The 25,944-nt window shown below is 45.5% G+C and overlaps 1 protein-coding gene across 2 annotated transcripts in view; it reads right to left on the bottom strand.

Moving 5' to 3' along the window:
* PDCD11 (programmed cell death 11) overlaps nt 1-25,944 on the bottom strand; it is a 173,050-nt gene that overhangs the window by 113,107 nt on the left and 33,999 nt on the right. For both annotated transcript variants that reach the window (XM_033940618.1, XM_033940617.1), the window contains exons 9-15: nt 19,431-19,637; nt 15,938-16,062; nt 10,648-10,708; nt 8,365-8,511; nt 7,178-7,429; nt 1,716-1,868; nt 1,304-1,498 (exon numbers count right to left, since the gene is read on the bottom strand). In XM_033940618.1, coding sequence (XP_033796509.1) covers nt 1,304-1,498; nt 1,716-1,868; nt 7,178-7,429; nt 8,365-8,511; nt 10,648-10,708; nt 15,938-16,062; nt 19,431-19,637 — 1,140 coding nt within the window. The remainder of the gene's footprint in view (nt 1-1,303; nt 1,499-1,715; nt 1,869-7,177; nt 7,430-8,364; nt 8,512-10,647; nt 10,709-15,937; nt 16,063-19,430; nt 19,638-25,944) is intronic.

Below are 25,944 nucleotides of genomic sequence, written 5' to 3'. Positions count from 1 at the left end.
CAATAGCAGCCCCAAGGTTCACTGTGGCTCTTCAAGACATAAACCTCTCAAACCCTTCATTCTACTTTCATGTTCCCCCCCACACACCAACTGAAGGAGGTGGAATTGAAAGTAAATCAGCAGAAGGGACTCGGCCTCCCTTCCAATTTTCTTCCCAAGCGATGAGACAGAACCCTAGATGCCAAAAATCCTCTTTTTACCTCAGCTTGTCTGGAACTGGGAAAGGGACATGGACTCTTCCAGGCATCTCTATAGAAGATAAGACAGAACCTTAGAGGCTAGAGACCCTTTGTCTACCTGAAACTGACTGGATGACTAATTCTCCAAATGGGTTCATCAACAGATTCACAAACTTCTATGTTCTGCTGCACAGGTTGGATGACTATCTTATCAGCTGGAGACAGAAAAACAACAAAGGAGAGTTGGCTGCATTATGCCCTTGTTCTCTGTCTCCATCCGATGGCGGGAGGTCAAAAACCATGCATCTGGATTGGTCTGGGACGTGATAAATAAAGAGCTATTCTCTCTCTGAAACTGGACTTGGTTTTGGCTCTAATTTCCAGAGGTACTGATGAAGGAAATATTCCAGGAGAGCATGATCATCAGATAGTGTTTGCATTAAATCCTAAATTATGAGATATATTCAGTCACACTCAGATTGTGGTGATGTTTTAATTACATATACAGTGCCCCTCCCCCGCAAATTCACAGTCCGTGATTCGAGGTCCCGGTCATTCACAGTATTTTCCGACCACGAATGACTGGGCAGGAGAGGGCAGCCGGAGCGCCGACGAGTGAAGGAAATCACTCGCAGTATGCTCCGACCGCCGTCGGGCCTTACCAATCAAAAGCTGCTTTGACACGCAGCTCCTGATTGGCGAGGCCCGACTTTAGTACAGAAAGTGGTGGTTGGAGCATACCGTGAGTGATTTCCTTCACTTGCCGGCGCTCCGGCTGCCCTCTCCTGCCTCTCTGGCTGCCCTCTCCTGTCTCCCCTGCTAAAAAACATATTCTCGGTTTTTCATCATTCGCGGGGGTTCCTGGAACTGATCCCCCACGAATATTGGGGGGAGTAATGTATTGCCTGTTATCAGCATTAAGAGGCTGGTTGGCCAAAGAAAAAATATTAAATAAAATGTAAAAAGAGTTAAAAAGAAAAAAGCCAATATTGTAAAAACTAAAAGCCCTTAAATGCAGATTAGCCTCATCTGGGGATTTTTAGAACATCTAAACTTGGCCAAAAATTATTAGGATACAAGTAACATGGGGAAGCAAAGTGATTCAGCCCCATAGGAAAGGATACAATGAGGCCTTTGACATCACTTAAACACATCACTCTGGAGATCATGTCGCCCTTCTGAAGACATTGCCAAAGAAGCTTACAGTTGGTAATGTGGTCTGACAGATGCATCATGGGAAGGAATGCCCGATTCTCATCAGGCAAGACAGTCACAGTCAATCCATCTTCATTTTTTTCCAAGACTTTGACATCAGCTATCTGAATGCAAGACAAAAAAAAAAAAAAATCACAGCACTTTGGCACAAAGCTAAAAGGTTTTATCAAAAATTGTTTTCCAGTTCAAAATTTAACCATCATTGAAGCATTTTAAGAAAAACACATATGGCTAAAGTTTAATTTCAGCCAACTAAACACATTTTCTACACAGTTTATATTTCTATTAACAAATCCTAATAAGTTTTTCTTAAAATATTACCATTCCTGTTTTGTATTTTGATATTCTCTTCTTTCCCTGGCGACTTTGCGCTTCCTCTCCTCCTCCTTCAGGCTCAACTTCTTCCTTTAACTTGAACGATAAAAGCATTCTTTCCTGGCCTGGATCACAATTTAACACCCTTACTTTCATAACCTGGTTAGAAGGAGACAAGAAATGTGTGTCTCACACATATTAGTTTAGCACATTTTTAAAAAATTCTTAAATCAATGCTAAAGAAGAAAGGCCACAAAAATAAAATACAATACAACTTCTTGCATCCCCCAATTTTCAACAGGGAATCAATGTGGCTCACAGCAACAGGATTTTACATTCGTGACACAAGGTTAGAGATAAGTGAATTTAACACTTCAGGCCATCCTTTTTCTTCTTGCCCCACAATGTCAACTCAACCATATAAGTTATATTATAAACTCTGGCAAGAATTATACAGTAACACAAGATCAAGAGGTTCCTATAGTGCAGGGGTGCCCACACTTTTTTGGCTTGTGAGCTATTTTTAAAATGACCAAGTCAAAATGATCTACCAACAATAAAAATACTAAACATATACCCCCTCTTATACTGTGGTGCGCTAGCCGATTTAGCGTGCACCCATTGTATTCTATGGACGCGTTAGCATTTAGTGCACGCTAAATCAGCTAGCGCGCCTTAGTAAAAGACCTCCATATTTATTTATATATATATATCGAGTGCACCTCTTCTGTCCTCCAGACCTCGCTCTATTCCCCAACCAACATCTCTCTTTGTCCTTCCAGCTTTTCTTTCTCTCTCCTCCACCCCTATTGGCAACATGTCTCCCTCCTCTGTTCTGATCTTGCAACTCTTTGTTCTTCCTCGGGGTCTCTCCCCTTCTGTCTCTTCTGTCCCATAGTCCAACATTTGCCCCCTCTCTTCTGCCTCCCCTTTGTTTCAGGTTTCTCCCTCTCTATCTTCCTTCTGCTAACATTTTGAGTCCTCCCACCTTTGGTCCAGGTCTTTGTGTCTCTCACTCTCTTTGTCTTCCCCCTCCCCAGGGCCTGGCATCTCTCTCTCTCCTCGGTTCAGAGTGTTTCAACCTTTCTAAGCCCTCTAGTAGTCCAGGATCTGCCTTATCTGCCTTGTCTTCCCACTCCCTTTTTGTTCAAGGCTGCTTTCCTGCCCCTCCTCAAGGTGCTTTTGTCTCTTCTCTCCCCCCTCCCCCGATCCAGTGTCTCTAAGGCAATCTCCCTCCTGCTGGGTCCCGACGTGTGGGACCTTATCTCCACTGCTTCCCTCAGACTGGATCATCGAGCTGCTTCCCTTAGACTGGATCCCTCACCTCCATTCTTCCCTCTGGGCCTACCACAGTTGAAAGTTCATTACGGCAGCCTGCAGAGTGAACGTAGCATGCTGCCATCAGCTTCTGTAGCACGTTCCCTCTGCCGTGGTCCCGCACCTCCTCTGAAGTTGGGGGCGGGACAGCAGCAGAGGGAATGTGCTACAGAGGCTGACGGCAATCTGCTACATTCGCTCTGCAGGCTGCCATAATTCCACTACTTTAAAGGTGAGACAGTGACCGGGGGAATGCTAGGGAGAACATTGGCTCTGCGAGCTACCAGCGTTGCCTTTGCGATCGACCGGTAGATCGCGATCGACGTTTTGGGCACCCCTGCTATAGTGTGTATGCTTTCAAGCAGGGGTCTGGAACACCTTAAGTGACCCAATCCTGGACGCTCTAACATACCACTCATTCAGAAAATCACTAAAAACCCACCTATTCAACAAATTTGCCTGATCCTCCAAATCTGCACGACACCTCTTCCTCCTACTCTATGACACCTCATCACATAGCTGTCTTTCTACCCCTCCCCAATTCTAATTGATGTTACCTCGCTGTCCTTACAGCACCTCTTGTTGTACACTGTCTTGAACTGAAAAGGTATGACGGGATATAAATAAAGCTATTATCATTACAGTGTGTACAACTGTACTAGTCTGATTAGACTAAGCCTCTCCTTAAGGAACACCTGGCCAGTTGGGTTTTCAGGATACCCACAATGAATAGGCGACAGAGATATTTACATAAAATGGAGGACATGCATGCTAAAACATCTTGTGTATATTCATTGTGGCAATCCTGTACGACCACCCAGCCAGGTGGTAGAGGATGGAGCTGAAAACCACTGGATTAACCTTTTCCTGTTGTAATAAATTTTACATTACGCTGGTTCCAATCGTAATTATTGTAGCAAAGTTTTGTATTATTCACCGTTGTCATTTACGGCTATTGTAAACATAATGTAAATAAGTCATAAGTCTATAAATTCAAATATTTTGTGTTCCTGGCTCTTTATTAGTGCATACAGAATGTTTATCCACTGTCTATGTCATTTTTGGAATGTCCCGTCATCCGGGACACACGACAGGAAAAGGTTAAGCTCCACACAGCAAGAACCTTCTCTTTCCCCAGTTTCTGGCACTATCTATACCTTTTCTGGCTTCAACTTTAGAGATTGTTTTCAAAGCCATAGTGTGCTCTCAACCCTGTCTGGTCCTAGCTACTGGCTCCAATCTCTGTAGAGTTGTTAACTTCCAATCCTGAGTTCTCTCAACCTCAGTTTTCAAATGTCCTGCCTACTGGCTCCATACCCACAGAGCTGCTAATTTCCTCAACCACCTCCGAAACTGCCCTTGCTAAAGTCTCCAATAACCTGCTCCTGGCCAAATCTAAGGGATACTACTCCATCCTCATCCTCCTTGATCTATCTGTGGCATTTGATGCCGTAAATCACCACCTACTCAATGATATGCTGTCTTCGCTTGGGTTACAGGGTAGAGAATGACACAGTGACAAAATTCATCACCATTCCCGTCCCCCCGGATAACCGCGGGAAACCATCTTCATGTCATTCTTTAAGGAGAGAGGGAAGAATCAGAGTCTGAATGGCCACAACCACTGACCCGCAAGCTTTGCTTTGAAGAATGCTGGTGTAGAAGGATCGAGGTTGAAACAGACACTAGAAAATGACATGGGATTATTTCCCGCGGTTATCCACGGGGACGGGAATGGTGATGAATTTTGTCACCGTGTCATTCTCTATTACAGGGCTCTGTTATTTCATGGTTTTCTTCCTATCTTTCCTTTCGCACCTTCAGCATATGTTTTTGAGGATCCTCCTCCACTGCCGTTCCACTATCAGTTGGTGTACCTCAGGGATCTGTCCAGGGACCTCTTCTTTTCACCATCTACACTTCTCTTGATGTTCTAATTTCATCCCACGGTTCCAGTACCATCTCTATGCTGATGACTCACAAATCTACCTCTCTACCCCTGAAATTTCTACAGGAATTCAGGTCCGAGTCTCGGCCTGCCTCTCTAACATTGCTACCTGGATATCTCACTGCCTTTAAAATTAAACATGGCCAAGACTGAACTCTTTATCTTTCCTCCTAAACCTAACTCTCATCTTCCCCCATTCTCTATAGCGGAGGATAACACTCTCATCCTCCTTGTCTCATTGGCTTGCAACCTTGGAGTTATCTTTGACTCGTCACTCTCCTCCTCCTCGCATATCCAACAGACTGCCAAAACTTGTCGTTTCTTTCTCTGTAATATTGCTAAAATCCATCCTTTCCTCTCTGAGCATGCTGCCAAGATTCTTATCCAAGCTCTCATCACCTCTCGTCTGGGTTACTGCAATGTGCTTCTCGCGGGTCTTCAGCTAAGCCATATCTCTTCCTTTCAATCTGTTCAAAACACTGCTGCACACCTCGTATTCCACCAGGGTGATACCCACATTGTGCCTCTCCTCAGGTCGCTTCACTGGCTCCCTGTCCATCTCCGCATACAATTCAAACTCCTCTTACCGACATTCAAGTGTACTCGCTCTGTAGCTCCTTAGTATCTCTCCTCTCTTATTACTCCCTATACTCCCCCCTTCCCCAGAATCTAGGTTCATCAGACAAATCCCTCCTTTTGGTACCCTTCTCCTCTACTGCCAACTCCTGTCTCCACCCCTTCTCCCTCCGTATTCGTATGTGATAGGGGATTAACAGACACGTGAATACATAATAACTTTTTCATATGTTATTCGCTGTTTTCTATTAAAAACCATCAAGAATATGTTGAAACCGCGAATAACATGGTGGGAGACCTGGCCTGTTCCTGAAGGAGAGGCAAAACACGGTGAAGAAAGTGCCGGGAATCAGTGATTTTCTCTGTAAATGCTTGGAATCAGCGATTTCTCTAAGCAAGCTGACGTAATTTGGGAGGAGGAGCCAGCAAGCTAAAACCGTAAAGAATCGAAACTGTGCTTGATGAAACCATGATACGGAGGGAGAAGTGTACCTTGCTGTGCCGCGTGCCGGGAAAAACCTGCCTAGCTTGTTACATCAGGCTCTGTCTCTGGTGGTATTCAAATCCAGACTGAAAGCCAACTTATTTGAGGCTTCATTTAAATCCTAACCCTACCATCATATCTGTCCGTTAGCCCCTCAGTAGTCCTCTCCAGGCTCCTCTAATTCCCTACACGAGTGTTACGCTCAGACTCCCCTTTGTCCTATGTGATTCCACCTCATCAGCCCCCCCCCTCTAATTCCCTACATGAGCACTATGTTCCGACTCCCCTTTTGTCCTGTGTGCCTGTCATAATTAGATTGTAAGCTCTTCTGAGCAGGGACCATCTCTTGTGTGTATATTGTGCAGCGCTGCGTGCTTCTGGTAGTGCTACAGAAATAATAAATAGTTGTTGTTGCATTGCAGAACAATTCTTTTGGGTCGTAGTACAGTGCTGTGTACATCTAGCAATGCTAAAGAAATGATCAACTGTAACAGTAGTTGCACAACAGTTGCAAAAGAATATATCCCAGTTGTTTGACTACCTGCAGAACACCACTTTTTATTCTTGTTCTTTGATCCTCTTACCATTTTGAGTACTCAAGTTTCCATACTTAAACTGACATCTGGCACCTTCTCCTTCATCTCTGCTCAACTTCTTTTACATATACTATCAACGCTTTTCTATATCTCACAATACCACCTCAATTTCAGATAGCGTAGCTGGTTTTAAGAAAGATTTGGACAAGTTCCTGGAGAAAAAGTCCATAGTCTGTTATTGAGAAAGACACAGGGGAAGCCACTGCTTGCCCTGAATCAGTAGTATGGAATCTTGCTACTCTTTGGGGATTCTGCATGGAATGTTGCTACTATTTGGGGTTCCAGAATCTTGCTTACTCTGCGATAATGGAATGTTGCGAATCTTTGGGTTTTGGCCAAGTACTAGGGACCTGGATTGGCCACTGTGAGAACAGGCTACTGGGCTTGATGGACCATTGGTCTGACCCAGTAAGGCTATTCTTACGTTCTTAACCCTTTCTTCATATTTACTCTCAGCCTTCTTCCCTCCAGCTTCATGTCATGATCTCTTGCCCTAAAATTAGTCACTGCTAGGATGATAGGTTTTGAATCTCAAACCAATATGTACCTGGCCTTCGTAGAAGACTTTCTCTGGGAAGGGAACTGGCTCCGTGCTGAGCTCATACTTTGGAACGAGACCTCGGACTTCATTATAAAACTGCACAATGCAGCCAAAGTCTTTGATGCAGGCAATGAAGCCGTGGGCAATCATGCCAATTTCCACATCCTGATAACTTGCAATAATTGGCAGTTTGGAATCTACCAGGGTCTTCTTCCGAGTCAAAATCAGCTTCTTCAGTTCAGGAAAAACTGTCAAAACCTGAAAGATGAAATAAACCTATCAGACAGGAGGCTAGAGGCTATACAACTGACTGTGCAAATCTATTTTAAATGTGTGTAACATGTTTATTCATCAACAAAAGCTGGGAAACATCAGTTTTTTTTAAGGAAAGGATAAAGCTGTTTTAAGAAAACAAGATGACTAAGGGCTCCTTTCATTTCAAGAGATCTGACCCCACAAAATTAGTGCTGGGATGCCCAGATTGGACAAGGGAAAAACAGGGTAAAAAAGTTAGTATAGGCGTACTGAAAAAAACCTACTTCCTTATTGAAAATATCAGACTGATCAACATAGCCTCCACATGGGGATCTATCTTTAAAAAGATTTCACAGTAATAAATATGTGTTTTTTGAACCGGCTCAACTTACGGCATTCTTGACGCTGAAACGTTTGGAAAAGGAAGGAACAACGTAATAACAACAACAAATGGATTTGATCAATAGAATATAAGCTCCTTAATCCAGTCACTAGATACCTTTTTTCTTGTATAGAATTTATTAATTGACTTCCTTAAAGTTCACTCAATAAATCCTTGGATCATCTTTTTTTTTTTTTTGAGGACTTGAGATTGTTTGAGTAGAGATTTATTATTGTGGAAATTATTTTCCTTTTGTTCTTTTTCTTTTAAATACATGTATGATCAGACAATCTTTCTGTACAAAATGTTTGATTTTGTTAAAATTCAAAAGTGATAAATAAAAAGATTTCACAGGCTTCAGCCTGAAGAACAGTTAAAAGATACAGCGTAGGAGCAGAAAAAGCACCAACATAATACAGAATTCTTCTTAAAACTCCTTCCTATATGCCAATGTTCACTTCGCCGCTAGTTAACGGATGTAGCGGTATATAAGAAATAAATTACATTACATTAAAGAGAAGCCAGCCATACAAGCCTCTTCTCTTGATAGCCTTACCCGGCACTTGATTTGAATTCCTATGCGATACTTCTTCTCAGGCTGCTTCAGCATTATATCTGCCAGGTGTAGGCGAGGTACCAGGCCCGCCAAGTGGTCACTCACACTCACCAACATTCCAAAAGCTTTCAACGCTGTCACTTTTCCCTAAGGCCCAAAGGAAAGACAAACTAGTAACTGGCACAAGCCAACCCACATATTTTCTGCACTCCCAGCAAACACATGATCACTTATGACGTTTAGAATAATTTTATTTGCGGTTTTAGGCCCTCTTTTACTAAGGTGCGCTAATCGATTTAGCGTGCGCTAAAAGCTAACGCATGCATGTTAGTCTATGGACGCGTTAGCGTTTAGCGCGCGGTAATCAGTTAGCGCACCTTAGTAAAAGAGGGGGTTAGTGTTTGTTTTGATAGCTTGTATTATTTTATTTTATTTGTTTTTTGTTGTTTTTTTTTTGTAATCCGCAGAAATTTTTGCGATTTGCGGAATACGAGTGTTTTAAAATAAATAAAATACAATAATGTTAGGCACTGAAGAGTAAACAAATATGCAACTGAAGAGGAACGAGGAAGAGGAAGGAAAAACACAAGACAAAGTTGACCTTGGAAAGATAAAGTGCTCTGCAACTGCCAGCATATACTGTATTTGCTTTGTTTACTGCAAAACCCGGTTCATAGTCAGTCGCGTGCGAGACACCAGCGCGCCGACAATAGAGGGCAGAGAATTCAGCGCAAGACACCAGCGCGCCGTGGGAAAACTTAGTTTTAAAGAGCTCCGAAGCAGGGTGTGAGTGGGGGAACCCCCCCCCCCCCACTTTACTGCATAGTGTTTGCGCTGCTGTTGGGGGGGGAGGGGTTTGGAACCCTCCATTATAGAGAAAACGGAATTTTCTCTTTCTCGGCTTGAGAAGGAAAAGAATGGAGGAGTATAGAATAATTAAGATGTCCTTATCAGCTGACTTGCATTATTTTCCTTAATAATATTTCTTTGTTTTTCCGTTTATAATTACATTTTGGATCCTTTGTGAACTTGAGCTGATTTAAGTTAATTGGTATCTTGAATTTATAATATTCCTGTGATTTTCTTTCTTGACTTAAAGCTTTCTGTACAAGTGAATCTTGAATTGTAATTTTGAAAATTGAATAAATAAATAATAAAAAAATAAATAAAATAAAGAGCTCCGAAACAGGGTGTGAGTGGGGACCCCCCCCCCACTTTACTGCATAGTGTTCGCGCTGTTGTTAGGGGGGGGGGGTTGGGGGATTGGAACCCTCCATTATAGAGAAAACGGAACTTTTTCTAATTTTTTTCAGGAAAAGTTCTGTTTTCTCTATAATGTGGGGGGTTGCACCCCCCACCCCCCCTCCAACGGCAGCGCGAACAGTATGCAGTAAAGGGGGGGGTTTCCCCCCTACACCCCTGTCGGAGCTCTTTAAAACTAAGTTTTCCCGTGGCGCGCTTGTGTCTTGCGCCAAATTGTCAGTGCTCGATTGTCGGCGTGCTGGTGTCTGGCGCGTGATTGTCCCGTCACCCCAAAACCCCTTCTTCATACACTCATGGAGGAAGGTGTGGCTCACTGGTAGAGCTTCTGCCTCTGCATCCAGAGGTTGTGAGATCTACACACAGCATTCAAGTTGTGGCCATACTATAGATTGATTAGTAAAATCTAGGGAATCTGTTAAAAAGTTTCACTGCTATTCAGCAGCATGAAACACTGATGTATTGAAATTAATAGTACACTTCAAAATGTGCTTAAAATATATATGTAGAGCTATTAAGGATAATTTTGTTTTTAAGTCTCCTTTCTAAAGAGGAAGCAAGATAGTTTCAAGTTTATTAGGATTTTATATACCGCCTATCAAGGTTATCTAAGCGGTTTTTACAATCAGGTACTCAAGCATTTTTCCCTCTCTGTCCCGGTGGGCTCACAATCTATTTAATGTACCTGGGGCTATGGAGGATTAAGTGACTTGCCCAGGGTCACAAGGAGCAGCGTGGGGATTGAACCCACAACCCCAGGATGCTGAGGCTGTAGATCCAACCACTGCGCCACACACTGCTATTGGGATTTTGAAGAACTTATATTGGCCTACTGGTCTTACATTACATTAGTGATTTCTATTCCGCCATTACCTTTGCGGTTCAAGGCGGATTACAAATGAATTGTCAGGACATTAGAAGTGTATAAGGAGTTGTTTGTACATTTTTTAAGTTGCTAAGGATTTTACGCATCACACAGAACATACATAGGTGTAATCTAGAACTTATCAAAGATGTTCTTACTTGGATCAATTGGCCGGGCAGAATGTCCCGATGTCTCAAAAACGGAGCTTCAATAACATACCTGGAAACAAGGAGAACATTTGCAAACAGCACAATTAAATCAAAAGCATTCAAATGAGAAAACAACCAGAACACTGGTCTAGTGTGGCTTCTGCTGGGACTGATCAGAAAGCCAATCCTGCCTCTTGTTTACTCTGTAGTCTCAAATCTGTTTGGGTAAACGCCAGAATTCACCTTCAGGTAAAAAGGTCTAAAAAGCCTGCAAGTCAATTTGTTCTATTTTGACAGAGGTGCAAAGTAGAGAGTTGCACAGGGACAGAAATCCCACCCATCCCCGCCAGGATCCTCTCCGTCCCTTCCCTGTCCCCGTCAGGATCCTCTCTGTCCCCACCCGTCCCCGCCAGGATCCTCTCCGGCCCCACCCGTCCCCGCAAGGAATTACCTCCATCCCCGCCTGTCTCCATAAAAAGCAGCAATTACTTCTGACAGGATCATCAATTCCAGTTTCTTTTGTGTTTGCGCTGCTGTTTTCCTTGTGGAATCTCTTTGGTGGAACCCTTTTTTGGTTTTCTGTTCAGGTAATTAACTTATAAACCCCCTCTTTTACTAAGGCTGACGTGTCCATTATATTATACTAGTCTTTAAGCCCGTTACATTAACGAGTGCTAGAACATATGTGTGTGTGTCTGTCTTTATTTCTTTCTCTCTCTCTCCTTAGCCGCTTTTTTTTTTTCTGCCTTTCTTTTTCCTTGGCTGTCCATCACCACCCCTTGCCTGCTCCCCCTGTCCATTTTCCCTTCCTTTTACCTCCCCTGTGTCCACCACCACCCCTTCACTGCTCTCCTTATGCAGCAGCAGCCCTTCTCCCTTTGTTTTACCTCCCCCCTGTCCAGCAGCACCTCTTTCCTTCTCCCCCTGTCCAACATTAGTCCTCCGTTCCTTTTTCTTCACCCCCCCTGTCCATCAGCATCTCTTTAGTTCTCCCCCTGTGCAACGGGTGCTAGAGTAGACTGTTTTTTTTTTTTCCTTTCTCTCTCTGTGCTTGGATGCTGTCTGTCTGTCATTCTTTCTGTCTGTGTCTCTGTCTTGTGCCCTGTCTGCCTGTATTTCTCCATTGCGCCATGCCTGCCTATCTCTCTGTGGCCCCTTTCTCTTCCCCGGCATGATTGGTGTGTGCCCCCAGCATACCCTTCCCCCCAAAGCAGCCTCGTTTCCCAATGCCCCTGCCCCCTTTTGTGGCATGCCTGCCTGCTCCGTGGCCCCCTTCTGTTTCCCCCCTATGATTGCTGTCTGGCCCAGCAAACCCCTCACCCCAAAGCAGCCCCCTTTCCCTCTCCCCTTGTTGAGCCATGGCTGCCTGCTCTGTGATCCCCTGCCCATAATTGCTGTGTACCCCCAGCACACCCCTACCCCCAAAGCAGCCCCTTTCCCTCTCCCCCTGCTTGCCTGCCATGCCTGCCTGCTCCCTGTGCATCAGCATTTCCCTCCCCCTCACCTGTTCCTTCGTAGCAGCATGGAGATAAAACGGCTCCCTTAGTTCTTTGCTGGATTTTTTTTTTTAAGTTTAAAGATGGCAACGCGGCTCCTTTCACGATCCGGCCTGCGTCGGAAGCCTTCTCTGACACAGGCCGGGATCGTGAGAGGAGCCACGGCGGCAGTTTTAAACTTTAAAAAAAAAATGCAGCGAAGAACTAAGGGAGCCGTTTTGAAAGCCGCCGCCGCGGCTCCTCTCATGAGCTGCACTTATATTATGTCAGAAGATGAGAGAGGAGCCGCGGTGGCGGCAGATTTGAAATGAAAATAATTTATGCGGCCAGCCGGCTCCCTCAAAACCCTCCTCCCCCTCCCTTTCCCTTCCCGCGGTCCGTCCGGCTGCGTTGTTCTCTCCCTCATTCTCAAACCGTCCGTGCCAGTTCAGGCCTTGAGGATCATGGCAGGGAGGAAGGCATTGTTTGGCGGCCGCTGGAAGTTGGGGGGAGTGATGAGTCAGCGGTGCATCTGGATTGTGAGCAGCCCTGCCTTCGGTCCTGTCTCGGTCCCACTAAACCGGCTGGCAATAACGAAGCCAGACATCACGGGGGCTTCCCCTCTTGCTAAATCGCTATATGCTCTGCTGGTCTCGATCCCGCCCCTCAGGATCGAGACCAGCAGAGCCTTTAGTAATTTGGCAAAAGGGAAGAACCCATGACATCTGACTTTGTTATTGCCAGCCGGTTTAACAGGGACAGGAACGAAGGCAGGACTGCTCACAATCCGGATGTGCCACAGGACTCGGCGTTCACTCGCTCTGTGACGGTTCATCTTCTGGCAGTGACGTACTAAGCGCGCATGCGCAGTCGTGCGGCCACACCACTACAGAAAAGGGATCAGTGAACACGTTTCGCTACTGCGCATGCGCGGGCTAGCATTTTATTATTTAAGATGGACGAACCCTGCTTCCAAAGCCTTCCATCCCCGTGGGAGTCCCGTGGGCCAGAGGGGGGTCCCCGTGGAAGTCCTGTGGGCTAGAGGGGGGGTCCCCATGGGAGTCCCGTGGGCTAGGGGGGATTCCCACGGGAACCCCGCGGGACCCGTGGGATTCCCGCAATCCTCGTTCTACTCTGATGCCTACTTTCTATAGTAAACCGTAAGAGACATTTTGCTAATTATTAAAACAAAGGAATTTTTATGTACAAAAATTAGGACTAATAGACCACAAAAAATAGACCTCTTCTCAAATTAAAATATCCTATTTTAATAACATCCTTTCTCTATTATCGAGAAAACTCTCCCATTCTTTTCTCATCCTTACTTCTCCATTGTTATAAGTTTAATTCTTCATATTTGATGCTATTATTTACAATGTTTCTAATGCTTTGTTCTCAACTCAGAAAAAACAAAATTTTTCATAGCTTCCCCACACCCACTTGACACCAAAACATCACTTTGCATCAATAAACTTAGTTACCCTATTCAATCTACTATGAAGATATTGGATGTAACACTGGATCAGAGCCTAACCATGAAAGACCAGGTTGACTCCTTAATCAGAAAGTGTTTTTTCACTCTATGGAAGCTTCGGTCCATTAGAGCATATTTTGACATGGCAGCTTTTAGAATTCTGGTACAATCATTCGTACTAAGTCAACTTGACTACTGCAATATCGCCTACTTGGCAATTGCCCAAAAGAATATGCGACAATTACAACTGGTGCAAAATGCAGCGATTAAACTGATTTTCGGACTGAAGAAGCCCGATCACGTAACACCTTACTACCGACTACTGCATTGGCTGCCGATGGAGGCTCGTGTGAAGTTTAAGTTCGGTTGTTTTTGCTTTAAGGCACTATTCGGTCTAGCCCCTAAATATATAACTGACCTTTTCTCTTTCTCAGCCAACAGACATGAGAAGCTCACACTTGAACTTTGTTTCCCCTCCAGTTAGAAAATGTAAACTTAAAAGACATCATCAACACTAGAGAATGACACGGTGACAAAATTCATCACTGTTCCCGTCCCCGCGGATAACCACGGGAAATAATCTCATGTCATTTTCTAGTGTCTATTTCAATCTCAATCCTTCTACAACAGCATTCTTCAAAGCAAAGCTTGCGGGTCAGTGGTTGTGGCCATTCATACTCTGATTCTTCCCTCTCTCCTTAAAGAATGACATGAAGATGGTTTCCCGCGGTTATCCATGGGGACGGGAACGGTAATGAATTTTGTCACCGTGTCATTCTCTAATCAACACCTTCTCTCACATCAGGCAGCATTATGGGGAAAAGATCTAGATCAATTGCTTACGCCTACTACGTATGGGCAATTTAGGAAACGCCTAAAAACATATCTTTTCCTGAAATATTTAGGCATCTGACCTCTACAATTCTTACTCCAAAATAACTGCTAATCAATAGCTGTTAATCACTAGCTCTTAATTCTGTTTATTCCACTCAAGTTGTACTATCTTTTAATCATTATAAACTGCATAGAACTTCACGGTCCTGCGGTATATAAACTGTTACTATTATTATTATCCTGTAAATCGCTTTGAACTGTAAGGCTTATGCAGTATCTAAATAAAAAAATTGTTATGTTATGTAAAATTATATATATATACACATACAGTAAAACCTTGGTTTGCGAGAATAATTCGTTCCAGAAGCATGCTTGTAATCCAAAGCACTCGTATATCAAAATGAATTTCCCTAATTTTCCAAAATTTTTTGATGTATGAATTTTTTTATATACGTATAATGGCACTTTACCTGTCTTGTATGATCAAGAACCTTCTAGTAATCTAATTTACAAGATTTTGTTTTGTTTTAGTGCTGCTAATTAATTGTAATTAACTATCGTGACTATCACGATTAATTTGAACAGTTTAAATGGCTATTAAAATTATTAACTGTGATTAATCAACATTAATTTTATTTAAATATGAGTTGTTGATTAATTGCTGTTAACGCATGTGATTAATGTATGTTAATGGCAATTTAAAAAGAAATCTCTCAATGCAATGTGGCTATATTTAGCATCTAAACCTTAAGCCCCTCCCCCAAAGAACCTCCAATTACATCCACCTCCCTTTTGAAAGCCCCACCACTTGAAAAAAAAAATCTTTCTGAACCCCCATGCCCCTCCATAAGCCCTCTCCTGTCCTATCTTAAAGATATTCTGGAGATCCATTATAGGGTGAGTAGCTGTGATCCCCACTCACTGTGGCCCAGGCCACCTCTGGGTTAAAAAATGGCAGACCACCTTTCACATAGACCCAGGAATGGTGGGATGGAGGGAGAGGTCTCAGAAGGAGGGTAGATGCTCTTGGGCAGGGGGTCTTCAGGACTGATTAAAAATGCAATTAAATCACAATTTAAAAAAAAAAAATAATCTATCTGATAAATTATTATTAATATATAATTTTGCACCAGGAGAGCTATACAATGTCTGAATCATTTTAATAAAACCGGGGCCTATACCTATATAATGATCAGATATCTTAGCACATGGGTAGTAGATATGTGAGGACGGGGTGGGAAATGTATATCATATGGAAATAGGAATATTGATAAAAAGGGGAGGGGTTTTATTCTGTATTACAAGATGATTTGTTTGTAAATACAAGTGATATATGACAATTGATTATAATATGTTTAATTCACTTGTTGTAAGAATTCAAAAATGAATAAATAAAAATTAAAAAAAAAAATAAAATGTTACTGTAATACACTGATCAACTGTAATTAAAAGTTTTGAGCAAATAACAGCTACACTTTTGTATTTTTGAGAAATGAAAACTTTGCATTTTACTTACGTTCTCAAAGACAACAAAATTATTTCATCCATTGGACTAAAGTCAACAATTCTACCAGTATGCTTGCAACCTTTCTTAAACTCTTCTGGTTTGAAAGATTGCTTTGAATCTGAAAGCTGATTAGTCTGCAAAGAAAAAGCATAAATTGTTAACTCCTACTTGAAACAGTACGCAGGTAAAATGAACAATCTAGGGTAAAAATAGGGTGGTGGAAGCGAGAAAAGAAGACATACACCCTTCTCTACTCCATTCAACTTAGGATTCAATGAAAGTGTTTTGCTTGGTCTGCTCATTCCACCAAATCCTGCACTCCAAGGAATTATGAAAGAGAGAAAGCATAAATGCAATGAACATGAAGTTGACTGCCCAGAGTGTGCGCTGTTTGGGTGCTCGACTCAAAAGCTATTTTTCTTGCCACATCCGATTTGATTCCCTTGGAGGAGAAAATTTAGTGCTGTCTGGACTATGTTTTGAGGTTGCAACTTCCATCTAAACCAGGGGTCTCAAAGTCCCTCCTCGAGGGCCGCAATCCAGTCGGGTTTTCAGGATTTCCCCAATGAATATGCATGCGATCCATGTACATGCACTGCTTAGAGAATGACACGGGGAAAAAAACTGTCCCCGTCACTGCACCGTCCCCGGCCCACCATCCTCTGCACCGACCCGTCACCGCCGTTCCCTTCACCGCCCCGTCACCGTCATCCCTTTCACCGCCCCGTCACCGCCACTGCCATCCCATTCACCGCCCCGTCCCCGCAGCATCCATATAAGCCTCAGTACTGTGAAACACCATGAAGACAGAAGAGAGTCCTGCCACTACTACTACTGCACTGAGAATCTGTTTCAGTGCCTCTGCCCTGTAGTAAAAACAGAACATAAAATAAATCAATTGACTTGTCCTCCCTTGCAAGGACGTGTCCCCCATGTTCACCTATAGCTCGAATCAGGTCAATTGTGCACACTAAAAATGCAGGTGGATCTGGAACGTGAGCGCAGGCAGGCAGTGATACAAAAACAGCAGACACCCGACCGATTGCAGTGTTCCGCCATCTCCCTCCCTCCATCTCACCTTAGATGTAGAGTATGCCGGCTTTCTTTTTCGCCCAGTCGCACGTGCGGGTGCTCATTTGTTCAATATTCTCCTCTGATGCAACCGGAAACAGGAAGTTGTAAGAGAGGAGAAGATTGATCAACTCGAGCAGCCGCGCAAGCGCGGCTTTTTGAATGCGTGCGGCTGGGCGAAAAAGAAAGCCGGCATACTCTACATCAGTGTTTTTCAACCTTTTTATACCCGTGAACCGGCAGAAAAAATTATTTTGTAGACCGGCAAACTACTAGGACTAAAATTTTAAAACCCTGTTTCCGCCCCATCTCCGCAAGCTCGGTCACCTCAGTAATTATAGAAAAATATAGTGCAAAATATAGACAGCAGATATAACTTCTCAAAACTGACACATTTTGATCAGTAAATTGAAAATAAAATCATTTTTCCTACCTTTGCTGTCTAGTGATTGATTTCATGAGTCTCTATTTGCGTTTCCTTCTGTCTGTGTATCCTTTCTTTCATTTCTTTCTTTTTGCACTCAGGCCCAATAATTGTCCCTTTCTATTCCTTCCCTCTTTCCTTCCTATGTCCTTAGTGCCCCCGGTACCTCCTTCCCATGTCTTTAGTGCCCCCAGTGCCTCCTTCCCATGTCTTTAGTGCCCCTGTGCCTTCTTCCCATGTCCTTAGTGCCCCTTCCTGTCTTTAGTGCCCCCAGTGCCTCCTTCCCATGTCCTTAGTGCCCCTTCCTGTCTTTAGTGCCCCCAGTGCCTCCTTCCCATGTCCTTAGTGCCCCTTCCTGTCTTAGTGCCCCCAGTGCCTCCTTCCCATGTCCTTAGTGCCCCTTCCTGTCTTAGTGCCCCCAGTGCCTCCTTCCCATGTCCATAGTGCCCCTTCCTGTCTTTAGTGCCCCCAGTGCCTCCTTCCCATGTCCTTAGTGCCCCTTCCTGTCTTTAGTGCCCCCAGTGCCTCCTTCCCATGTCCTTAGTGCCCCTTCCTGTCTTTAGTGCCCCCAGTGCCTCCTTCCCATGTCTTTAGTGCCTCCTTCCTATGTCCCTCTCACTGCCTTCTACACTTTGTCCCAACCCCGAATCCTGCCTGCCTACCTTTCTCCCTCCCTAGCCAAAGCCAGCCTGCTGCCTCCCTGCCGCTCAAAAAAAAAAAAAAAAAAAAAAGCCTCCTTCCTTTTCCCCTGCTCTTACCGCCATGCTCATGCTGCAGCTACTAAAGCCAACAGGAAGTCTTTCCGACTCAATTCTGAGGTCGGAGAGGACGTTCTGGGCCAGCCAGGCAGCGATTGGCCTACCATTTTTCCATTAGGAGTCCTTTAGAACCTATATAATAAATGTTTTGCATTATGGGGGTAATTTTATAAAGATTTTTCCACATACAAAGCTGCTGTTATGAGTGGAAAGTTTTCTACAAAACTTTGGAGCAGGAGTAAATCTACGCATTAGCTTGTGCTCACTATGTGGGCTAGTTCTAGAAGAAAGACACATATGTGTCCATGTTGCATTTATAAAAGAGGTTTACCGTATTTTCACGCATATAACGCGCATGTGTGTATAACACGCATACGCGTATAGCGCGCGGGTCCAAAGCATGTCTGTAAAAAAATTTTTTTATATAGCACGCACACGCGTATACCACGCATGCTGCTATAACCTCCTCCCACTCCCGCTTACTCTTCTGGCCTGCGAACCGGCATCCTCCCCCCCGCTCGTGTCACCCTCCCTCCCCCGCGATCCTACAACCCCCCCAGCACTGCAAAACATCTCTTACCCGATTGGGCACCGGCACCAGCACCAATGCACAGGACGTGCCAGTGCCCGAAGATCCTCCCTTGTTGGGCTGGGCTGGGCTGTGCGGTGCAGGGAGATCCTCCTTCTTCCCTGTGCCGGGCTGGACTGGGTTTTGAGCATTTGCGCATGCTCAAAGCCTTCTGATCTCGCACTCTCCAAGACGGAGAGAGCGAGATCAGAAGGCTTTGAGCATGCGCAAATGCTCAAAGCCCAGTCCAGCCCGGCACAGGGAAGAAGGAGGATCTCCCTGCACCGCACAGCCCAGCCCAACGAGGGAGGATCTTTGGGCACTGGCACTTCCTGTGCATTGGTGCTGGGTCCGGTGCCCAATCGGGTAAGAGATGTTTTGCGGTGCTGGGGGGGTTGTAGGATCGCGGGGGAGGATGCCGGTTCGCAGGGGGGATGCCGGATCGGAATGAAAAAAAAAAGTTGTAAAACGCGCTCACACGTATAACGCGCACGGTTATGCACGGTTTGTAAAATCGTGTATAACACGTGCGTTATATGCGTGAAAATACGGTAATATAGCTAACCTCATAAAAATGAGTCACACATGTTCACTTGTCATTTATGCAAAGCAAAGCATCTCCTCTATATTGAAGCATTTCAAAGATAGCGTGCTGTTAAAGGATATTTAATATTTCCTTACGTGTGCAAAAGCTAAAGACCCATCGTCAAGTTCAAACACAGCACCCTCTTTCTTGTAGTAGGCCTTCACTGAGCATTGCTCCACTACCCGGCTGATTTGATTACTCGACAGCTGCCGCATCAGGTTACCAGGCTGCAGGAGCAATTGCCTTAGGGTCAACCTGATGTTTTTGGATGAAGGATGGACAGAGACGATGCATGCTTTTACCTAAATGGAACAAGAAATACATTTTAGCATCATTTTGGATATAGCTCATGCTAAATCAGGGATCTCAAAATCCCTCCTTGAGGGCCGCAATCTAGTCGGGTTTTCAGGATTTCCCCAATGAATATGCACTGAAAGCAATGCATGCACATAGATCTCATGCATATTCATTGGGGAAATCCTGAAAACCCGACTGGATTGAGGCCCTCAAGGAGGGACTTTGAGACCCCTGTGCTAAATGGTCTGCACGGTGTTTGCACATCTAAATGATTGATGCATAGGGGGATGGAGTTGGAATAATAATAATAATAGCTTTATTTGTATCCCGTCATACCTTTCAGTTCGACGGTTTACGAGAGGCTACATGAATGCAGCGAAGTTACATCATGAGCATAAAGTAGGAGGAAACAAACAGGAGTGTAACGTAATTATATATACCACAGTTCTCACTTGCTGACCTGTGAGAACTGTGAGCTTGAGTTGGTAAACACCTGAAATTGCTACAGTACTTTGGAATATATTCACTAAGCAAACCAATCAGTTTGCGACCCCTTTGCGACCCGATTTCCCTCCAACCCAATTCATTAACCTGTGTACCGATCCGTGCATGCAAATGAGGGGAAACGGCATGCAAAGTAGGCAGGGACGTGATTCACTAAACAAAAATCTTGAACACTGACTGGGCTGGCCGATCAACAAGACGCGACTGCTGGGGACCAGTCGCTCACGTCCTTTCAGACTGTCCTGCCAGCCCTGCAATAAACCTGCTCTCTGCCTCCCCTGCTCTCCGCCTCCCCGACTCTCTCTCTGGCTCCCTGGAGCGACCTACCCTCTGCCTCCCCAGCTCTCCGCCTCGACCTGCTCTCTGCCTCCCCAGCTCTCTGCCTCGACCTGCTCTCTGCCTCCCCAGCTCTCTGCCTCGACCTGCTCTCTGCCTCCCCAGCTCTCCGCCTCGACCTGCTCTCTGCCGCCCTTCCTGCAGTGCGAGCCCGTGGTTTTAACCCACTTAAAACCCGCGGGTTAAAACCACGGGCTCACACTGCAGGGAAGGGCAGCAGAGAGCAGGTGAGTCGGGGGCCAGTAAAAAAAAGTTTAAAAACCCAAAACAGACAGCAAACACATGCGCAAACCATCTACAACAGGGATCTCAAAGTCCCTTCTTGAGGGCCGCAATCCAGTCGGGTTTTCAGGATTTCCCCAATGACTATGCATTGAAAGCAGTGCATGCACATAGATCTCATCCATATTCATTGGGGAAATCCTGAAAACCCGACTGGATTGCAGCCCTCAAGGAGGAACTTTGAGACCCCTGATCTACAGGCAAAGTAGATGGTCTGCGCATGTGTCGGGATCGCTACCTAGCGATCCGTGTCGGCAGATGGGGGCGTGCCTCCGATTGCCCCCAATTGAATATTCTCCCTTCGTGAAATGGTCAGCCTGCCACGGATCAGGCACGGAGAGGCAGGTTAGTGAATCTAGCTCTTTATTCCACCAGGGAAGTTGCGGTATAGGGAGTGTCATGAAAGATTAGTTCTCCTAGGACAAGCAGGATGAGTCAGCCACATATGGGTGTTGTCCCAACAGCTCCCAATTTGCGAATAAGCTCTCCAATAGCTCAAAGAGATTTTTTTTTTTTCTCTGAGCACGTGCAGTGCCTGGGCCCCACTGGGCATGCCCGAGCCCTACCCATTTCCCCCTGCTTCCCCCTAATCCCCAGTCTTTAGTTTCCGCCCGTTCTCATCAGTCGGATTTTCTACAGCTCTCCATTACAACTTTCCTACCATCAAGACTTTTTCTACTTACCATCTTGAAGATGCCAGAAACAAAGAAATGTCCGGGATGCAGAAAAAGGATGAGTACACTGGATCCTCATGAATTGTGCGTCCGCTGCCTGGTGCTTGCATTGTGCCCACCTGTCTCCACGTGCACGCAAGCTAGTGGCTGACTATCCTGCTGTCCACAGAGAACCTACGTTACAGGTAAGTAACTACACTGTTCTTAGCTGGATAATACCTGGCCCTCTCAGTCCATTTTTGCCTCCCCATGGATGTCTGGCTACGCCCCTGTGCTAAACAGCTTTTTAAGCTAGATTCAGGTGAAAACAAAAAAAATTCTCATAACATCAATTCTCCCATCACATCTTTGGGGGTTTCACTTAATTCTTAAACCTGAACATTGTAATTCTAATTTAGCTTTAGAGGGTTTTTCCAGCAATTTTAACTGAACCTGCAATAAAGGATTAACCCACCCTTAAACTCAATTCCATATTTTTTTCTAAACATACCCCCCCTGGATTCTATATATGGTGCTCAAAACTATATGCCCAATTCACGCACACAATTTAAATCAAGTCAATTAGCACCAATAATTGGGTGCTAACAATTACTGGAATTCACTGGCACAATTTGGATATACGTGTGCATCTTGCTAAACGCTGTTCTGTAAAGATGCTTGTGCAAATCCTTCAGCGTGACGCAGAAAAAGGAGTGTGGCCATAGGAGCAAGCCAGTAATGGGCGTTCACTAAAGAGGCGCGCAGTGTTATATAATTGGGGGGGATCTGCGCCTAAGTTACATGTGAGGATTTGTACCAGATTTCAGCTGGTGTGAATCCTTGCACCTAAAGCAAGGCGTAGATCCCAGCGTTGCACACTTATTACATTACATTAGTGATTTCTATTCCGCCATTACCTTGCGGTTCAAGGCGGATTACATCCAAACTAAAACAAAAATTACATTCAAAATTTGAAGGAATAGAATAAGTGATGACATAGAATTTTTAAGGTAATATACTTATCTTGTAAACAGTGCTCAGAGTTACGCACAATTTATCGAACAGCACGCGGCACTCTTTTTTTTTTCAGTGCCCAATTTACAGAATCTAATCCCAAATTCAAGCAAGATTTTTCCAAATATAAAGCTGCTGTTATGGGTGGAAAGTCTTCTACAAAACTTTGGAGCAGATGTATATCTAATCCATTGCTTTTTCAAAATACAGGTACAGAAAGAGTAGACAGGGACAGATTTTTCAAATTGAGGGGAACCACAAGTACAAGGGGGCACTCAGAGAAATTGAAAGGGGAAAGGTTTAGAACAAACGCCAGGAAGTTCTTTTTCACTCAGAGGGTGGTGGATACATGGAACGCGCTACCGGAGGATGTGATAAGCAGAAGCACGCTACAGGGCTTCAAAGAGGGTCTGGACAGGTACCTGGAGGACAAAGGGATTGAGGGGTACAGATAGGAGTAGAGGTAGGTATTAGGGATAGGATTAAAGGATTAGAGGCAGTTACAAAATTAGTCAGGGACACTGTTCAGGCAATTAGGCCTGATGGGCCGCCGCGAGAGCGGACCGCTGGGCAGGATGGACCTCTGGATCCCAGCGGAGGCAACTTCTTATGTTCTTAAGTTTCTGCACAAGCAATGCTCTTTCTATTAGGAGCAATGACACCACAGTAAGCTATTACTCATCCCTATGGAAACACCTTTTCTCCAAACTAGAGACAGTCTGGCCCTTGGGACATTCTACTGCTAGTACTAGTAAATATTTCTATACCGCTACTAGACGTACGCAGTGCTGTGCAGAGTCACAAAGAAGTCAGTCCCTGCTCAAAAGAGCTTACAATCTAAACAGACAAGACAGACAAACAGGATGTCATCGATACAGTTAAGGGGAACGGTTAATCTGCTGCTGGAATGGAGGGGAGTACAAAACAATCAAGCCATTGTGACTGATGAGGTCGGTTCTTATTGGTGGAAGGTAAAATTATGGTCTTACCTGTTAATTTTCTTTCCTTTAGAAGCAGCAGATGAATCCAGACTAGTGGGTATAGCTCACATCGACCAGCAGGTGGAGATAGAGAACTGATTAACAGTTGGCCTTAAAGCCTGGTGTTCCTCTTGTTACTTCAGTTATGCATTTTGCCCAAGCAGCCCGAAAGGAGCATGAGCATCCACAAAACTTCATTCCAGTAGAAAATGGGCCCCTAAATAATACCATTACCAACCATATCCCAACTGAAACCATAACCAAACACCCTACACACATACAGTGCACTTGGGGAGGGGCTCTGGATTCATCTGCTGCTTCTAAAGGAAAGAAAATTAACAGGTAAGACCATAATTTTACCTTCCATAGCAAAGCAGCAGATGAATCCAGACTAGTGGGATGTAGCAAAGCAAACTCAAACCGGGTGGGACGCCAATGCCGCCTCCGCCAGTACCGCAGTGCCAAAACTTGCCTCCGCACTGGCTGCTACGTCTAAGCGATAATGCTTCGAAAAGGTATTACCCGACGACCAAGTGGCCGCTCGGCAAATTTCCTCCAAAGACATCCCCCCGGACTCCGCCCAAGACGTAGCCAATGCCCGAGTGGAATGAGCATGAAGGTGCTCCGGCACTTTCTTACCTGTCAACACATAAGCCGAAGCAATCGTCTCCTTAACCCAACGCGCAATGGACGCTTTAGACGCCGCCATCCCCTTGTTCTTACCCGCGAACAATACAAAGAGATGATCCGACCTACGAAAATCATTCGTCACTCCCAAAAAATGGAGAAGCATACGCCGCACATCCAGTTGACGCAAAGACAAAAATCGTTTACCCCAATCCTCCTTCCGGAAGGACGGGAGGAATACACTCTGGTTCACATGAAATGAAGAAATCACCTTAGGCAGGAAGGACGGCACCGGCCGCACTGACACCCCCGTCTCAGAAAAACGTAAAAAGGGTTCTCTGCAAGAAAGCGCCTGAAGCTCCGATACTCGCCTCGCCGAAGCCATTGCCACCAAGAACACTGTTTTCAGCGTGACATCCTTCAAAGTGGCCGCTGACAGGGGTTCAAAAGGTGCCCCCTGCAACCTCCCCAGTACGAGTTTAAGATTCCAGGAAGGACAAATTCGCCTTACCGGCGGGCGGATATGGTGAACCCCTTTGAGGAAACGGACCACGTCCGGCTGCGACGCCAGCGACGCGCCAGCCACCCGGCCCCTGTAACAGGCAAGGGCCGCCACCTGAACCCTTAAAGAGTTATAGGCTAATCCTTTCTCTACCCCTTCCTGCAGAAAGGCAAGAATAGCCACCAGAGATGCATGGAAGGGCGCGATTCCCTGTCGACCGCACCAAGCATCAAAAATCTTCCAGACTCTCGCATAGGAGGTCGAAGTCGAAATCTTCTTAGCTTTAAGAAGCGTGGCAATCACCTGCTCCGAATAGCCCTTCTTCTTTAGCCTTGACCGCTCAAGAGCCAGGCCGTAAGACCAAAGCGGGCCGGATCTTCCATCCAGATTGGGCCCTGAGTTAGTAAGTCCGGAGTTACCTGGAACGTCACCCGATCGCCTACTGAAAGCTGAACGAGATCTGCGTACCACGGTCGACGCGGCCAATCCGGAGCCACCAGGATCACCCTGCCGTGAAAGAGAGCGATGCGTTGTAACACCCGCCCTATCATGGGCCAAGGCGGGAACACATACAGAAGGGAATTTGGAGGCCATGGGAGGGCCAACGCGTCCACCCCCTCCGAGCCCTTCTCCGTGCGCCTGCTGAAGAAGCGAGGCAACTTCGCATTGCGGGACGAAGCCATGAGATCCACCTCTGGCAACCCCCACCGACGGACTAGCAGGTCGAACGCTCGAGCCGACAACTCCCACTCGCCCGGATCTAGAAGATTTCTGCTGAGGAAGTCCGCTTGCACGTTTTCGTGACCTGCAATGTATGCCGCCGACAGAAGCGGAACATGCCCTTCTGCCCACTGAAACAATATCCTTGCCTCTTCGGCCAACTGCGGACTCCGAGTGCCCCCCTGACGATTGACATATGCGACCGCCGTGACACTGTCCGAAAAGATTCTGGTCGGTCTGTCCTGAATCAGGGACTGAAAAGCCCTCAGTGCCAATCTGATCGCTTTTAACTCCAACAAATTGATGGGCCACTGTGCTTCCTCTAAGGACCACACTCCCTGCACCGATGCTTGCAGGCACTGGGCCCCCCAGCCCCTCAGACTGGCATCCGTCGTCACCACCACCCACTCCGGTGTGGCTAACGGCATGCCCCGCCACAGGTGCAACTCGTGTAGCCACCATTGCATGCTGCGAGCCGCCCGAGGACTCCATCGGAGACGCACATTGTAGTCCAGAGAAGCTGGGGACCAGCGAGAGAGAAGCGACTGTTGTAAGGGTCTCATGTGGCCCCGAGCCCAGGGGACCACCTCCAGAGTCGCTACCATGGAGCCCAAAACCTGCACATAATCCCAAACCCGAGGTCTGGGCGACCCGAGAAGTAGGCGAATCTGAGCCTGCAATTTCTCTCCCCGGT

Source organism: Geotrypetes seraphini, chromosome 4, assembly GCF_902459505.1.
Source record: "Geotrypetes seraphini chromosome 4, aGeoSer1.1, whole genome shotgun sequence".
Taxonomy (NCBI): domain Eukaryota; kingdom Metazoa; phylum Chordata; class Amphibia; order Gymnophiona; family Dermophiidae; genus Geotrypetes; species Geotrypetes seraphini.
The sequence above is the reverse complement of the archived record's forward strand: the minus strand, read 5'-3'. Positions and strand labels throughout refer to the sequence as shown.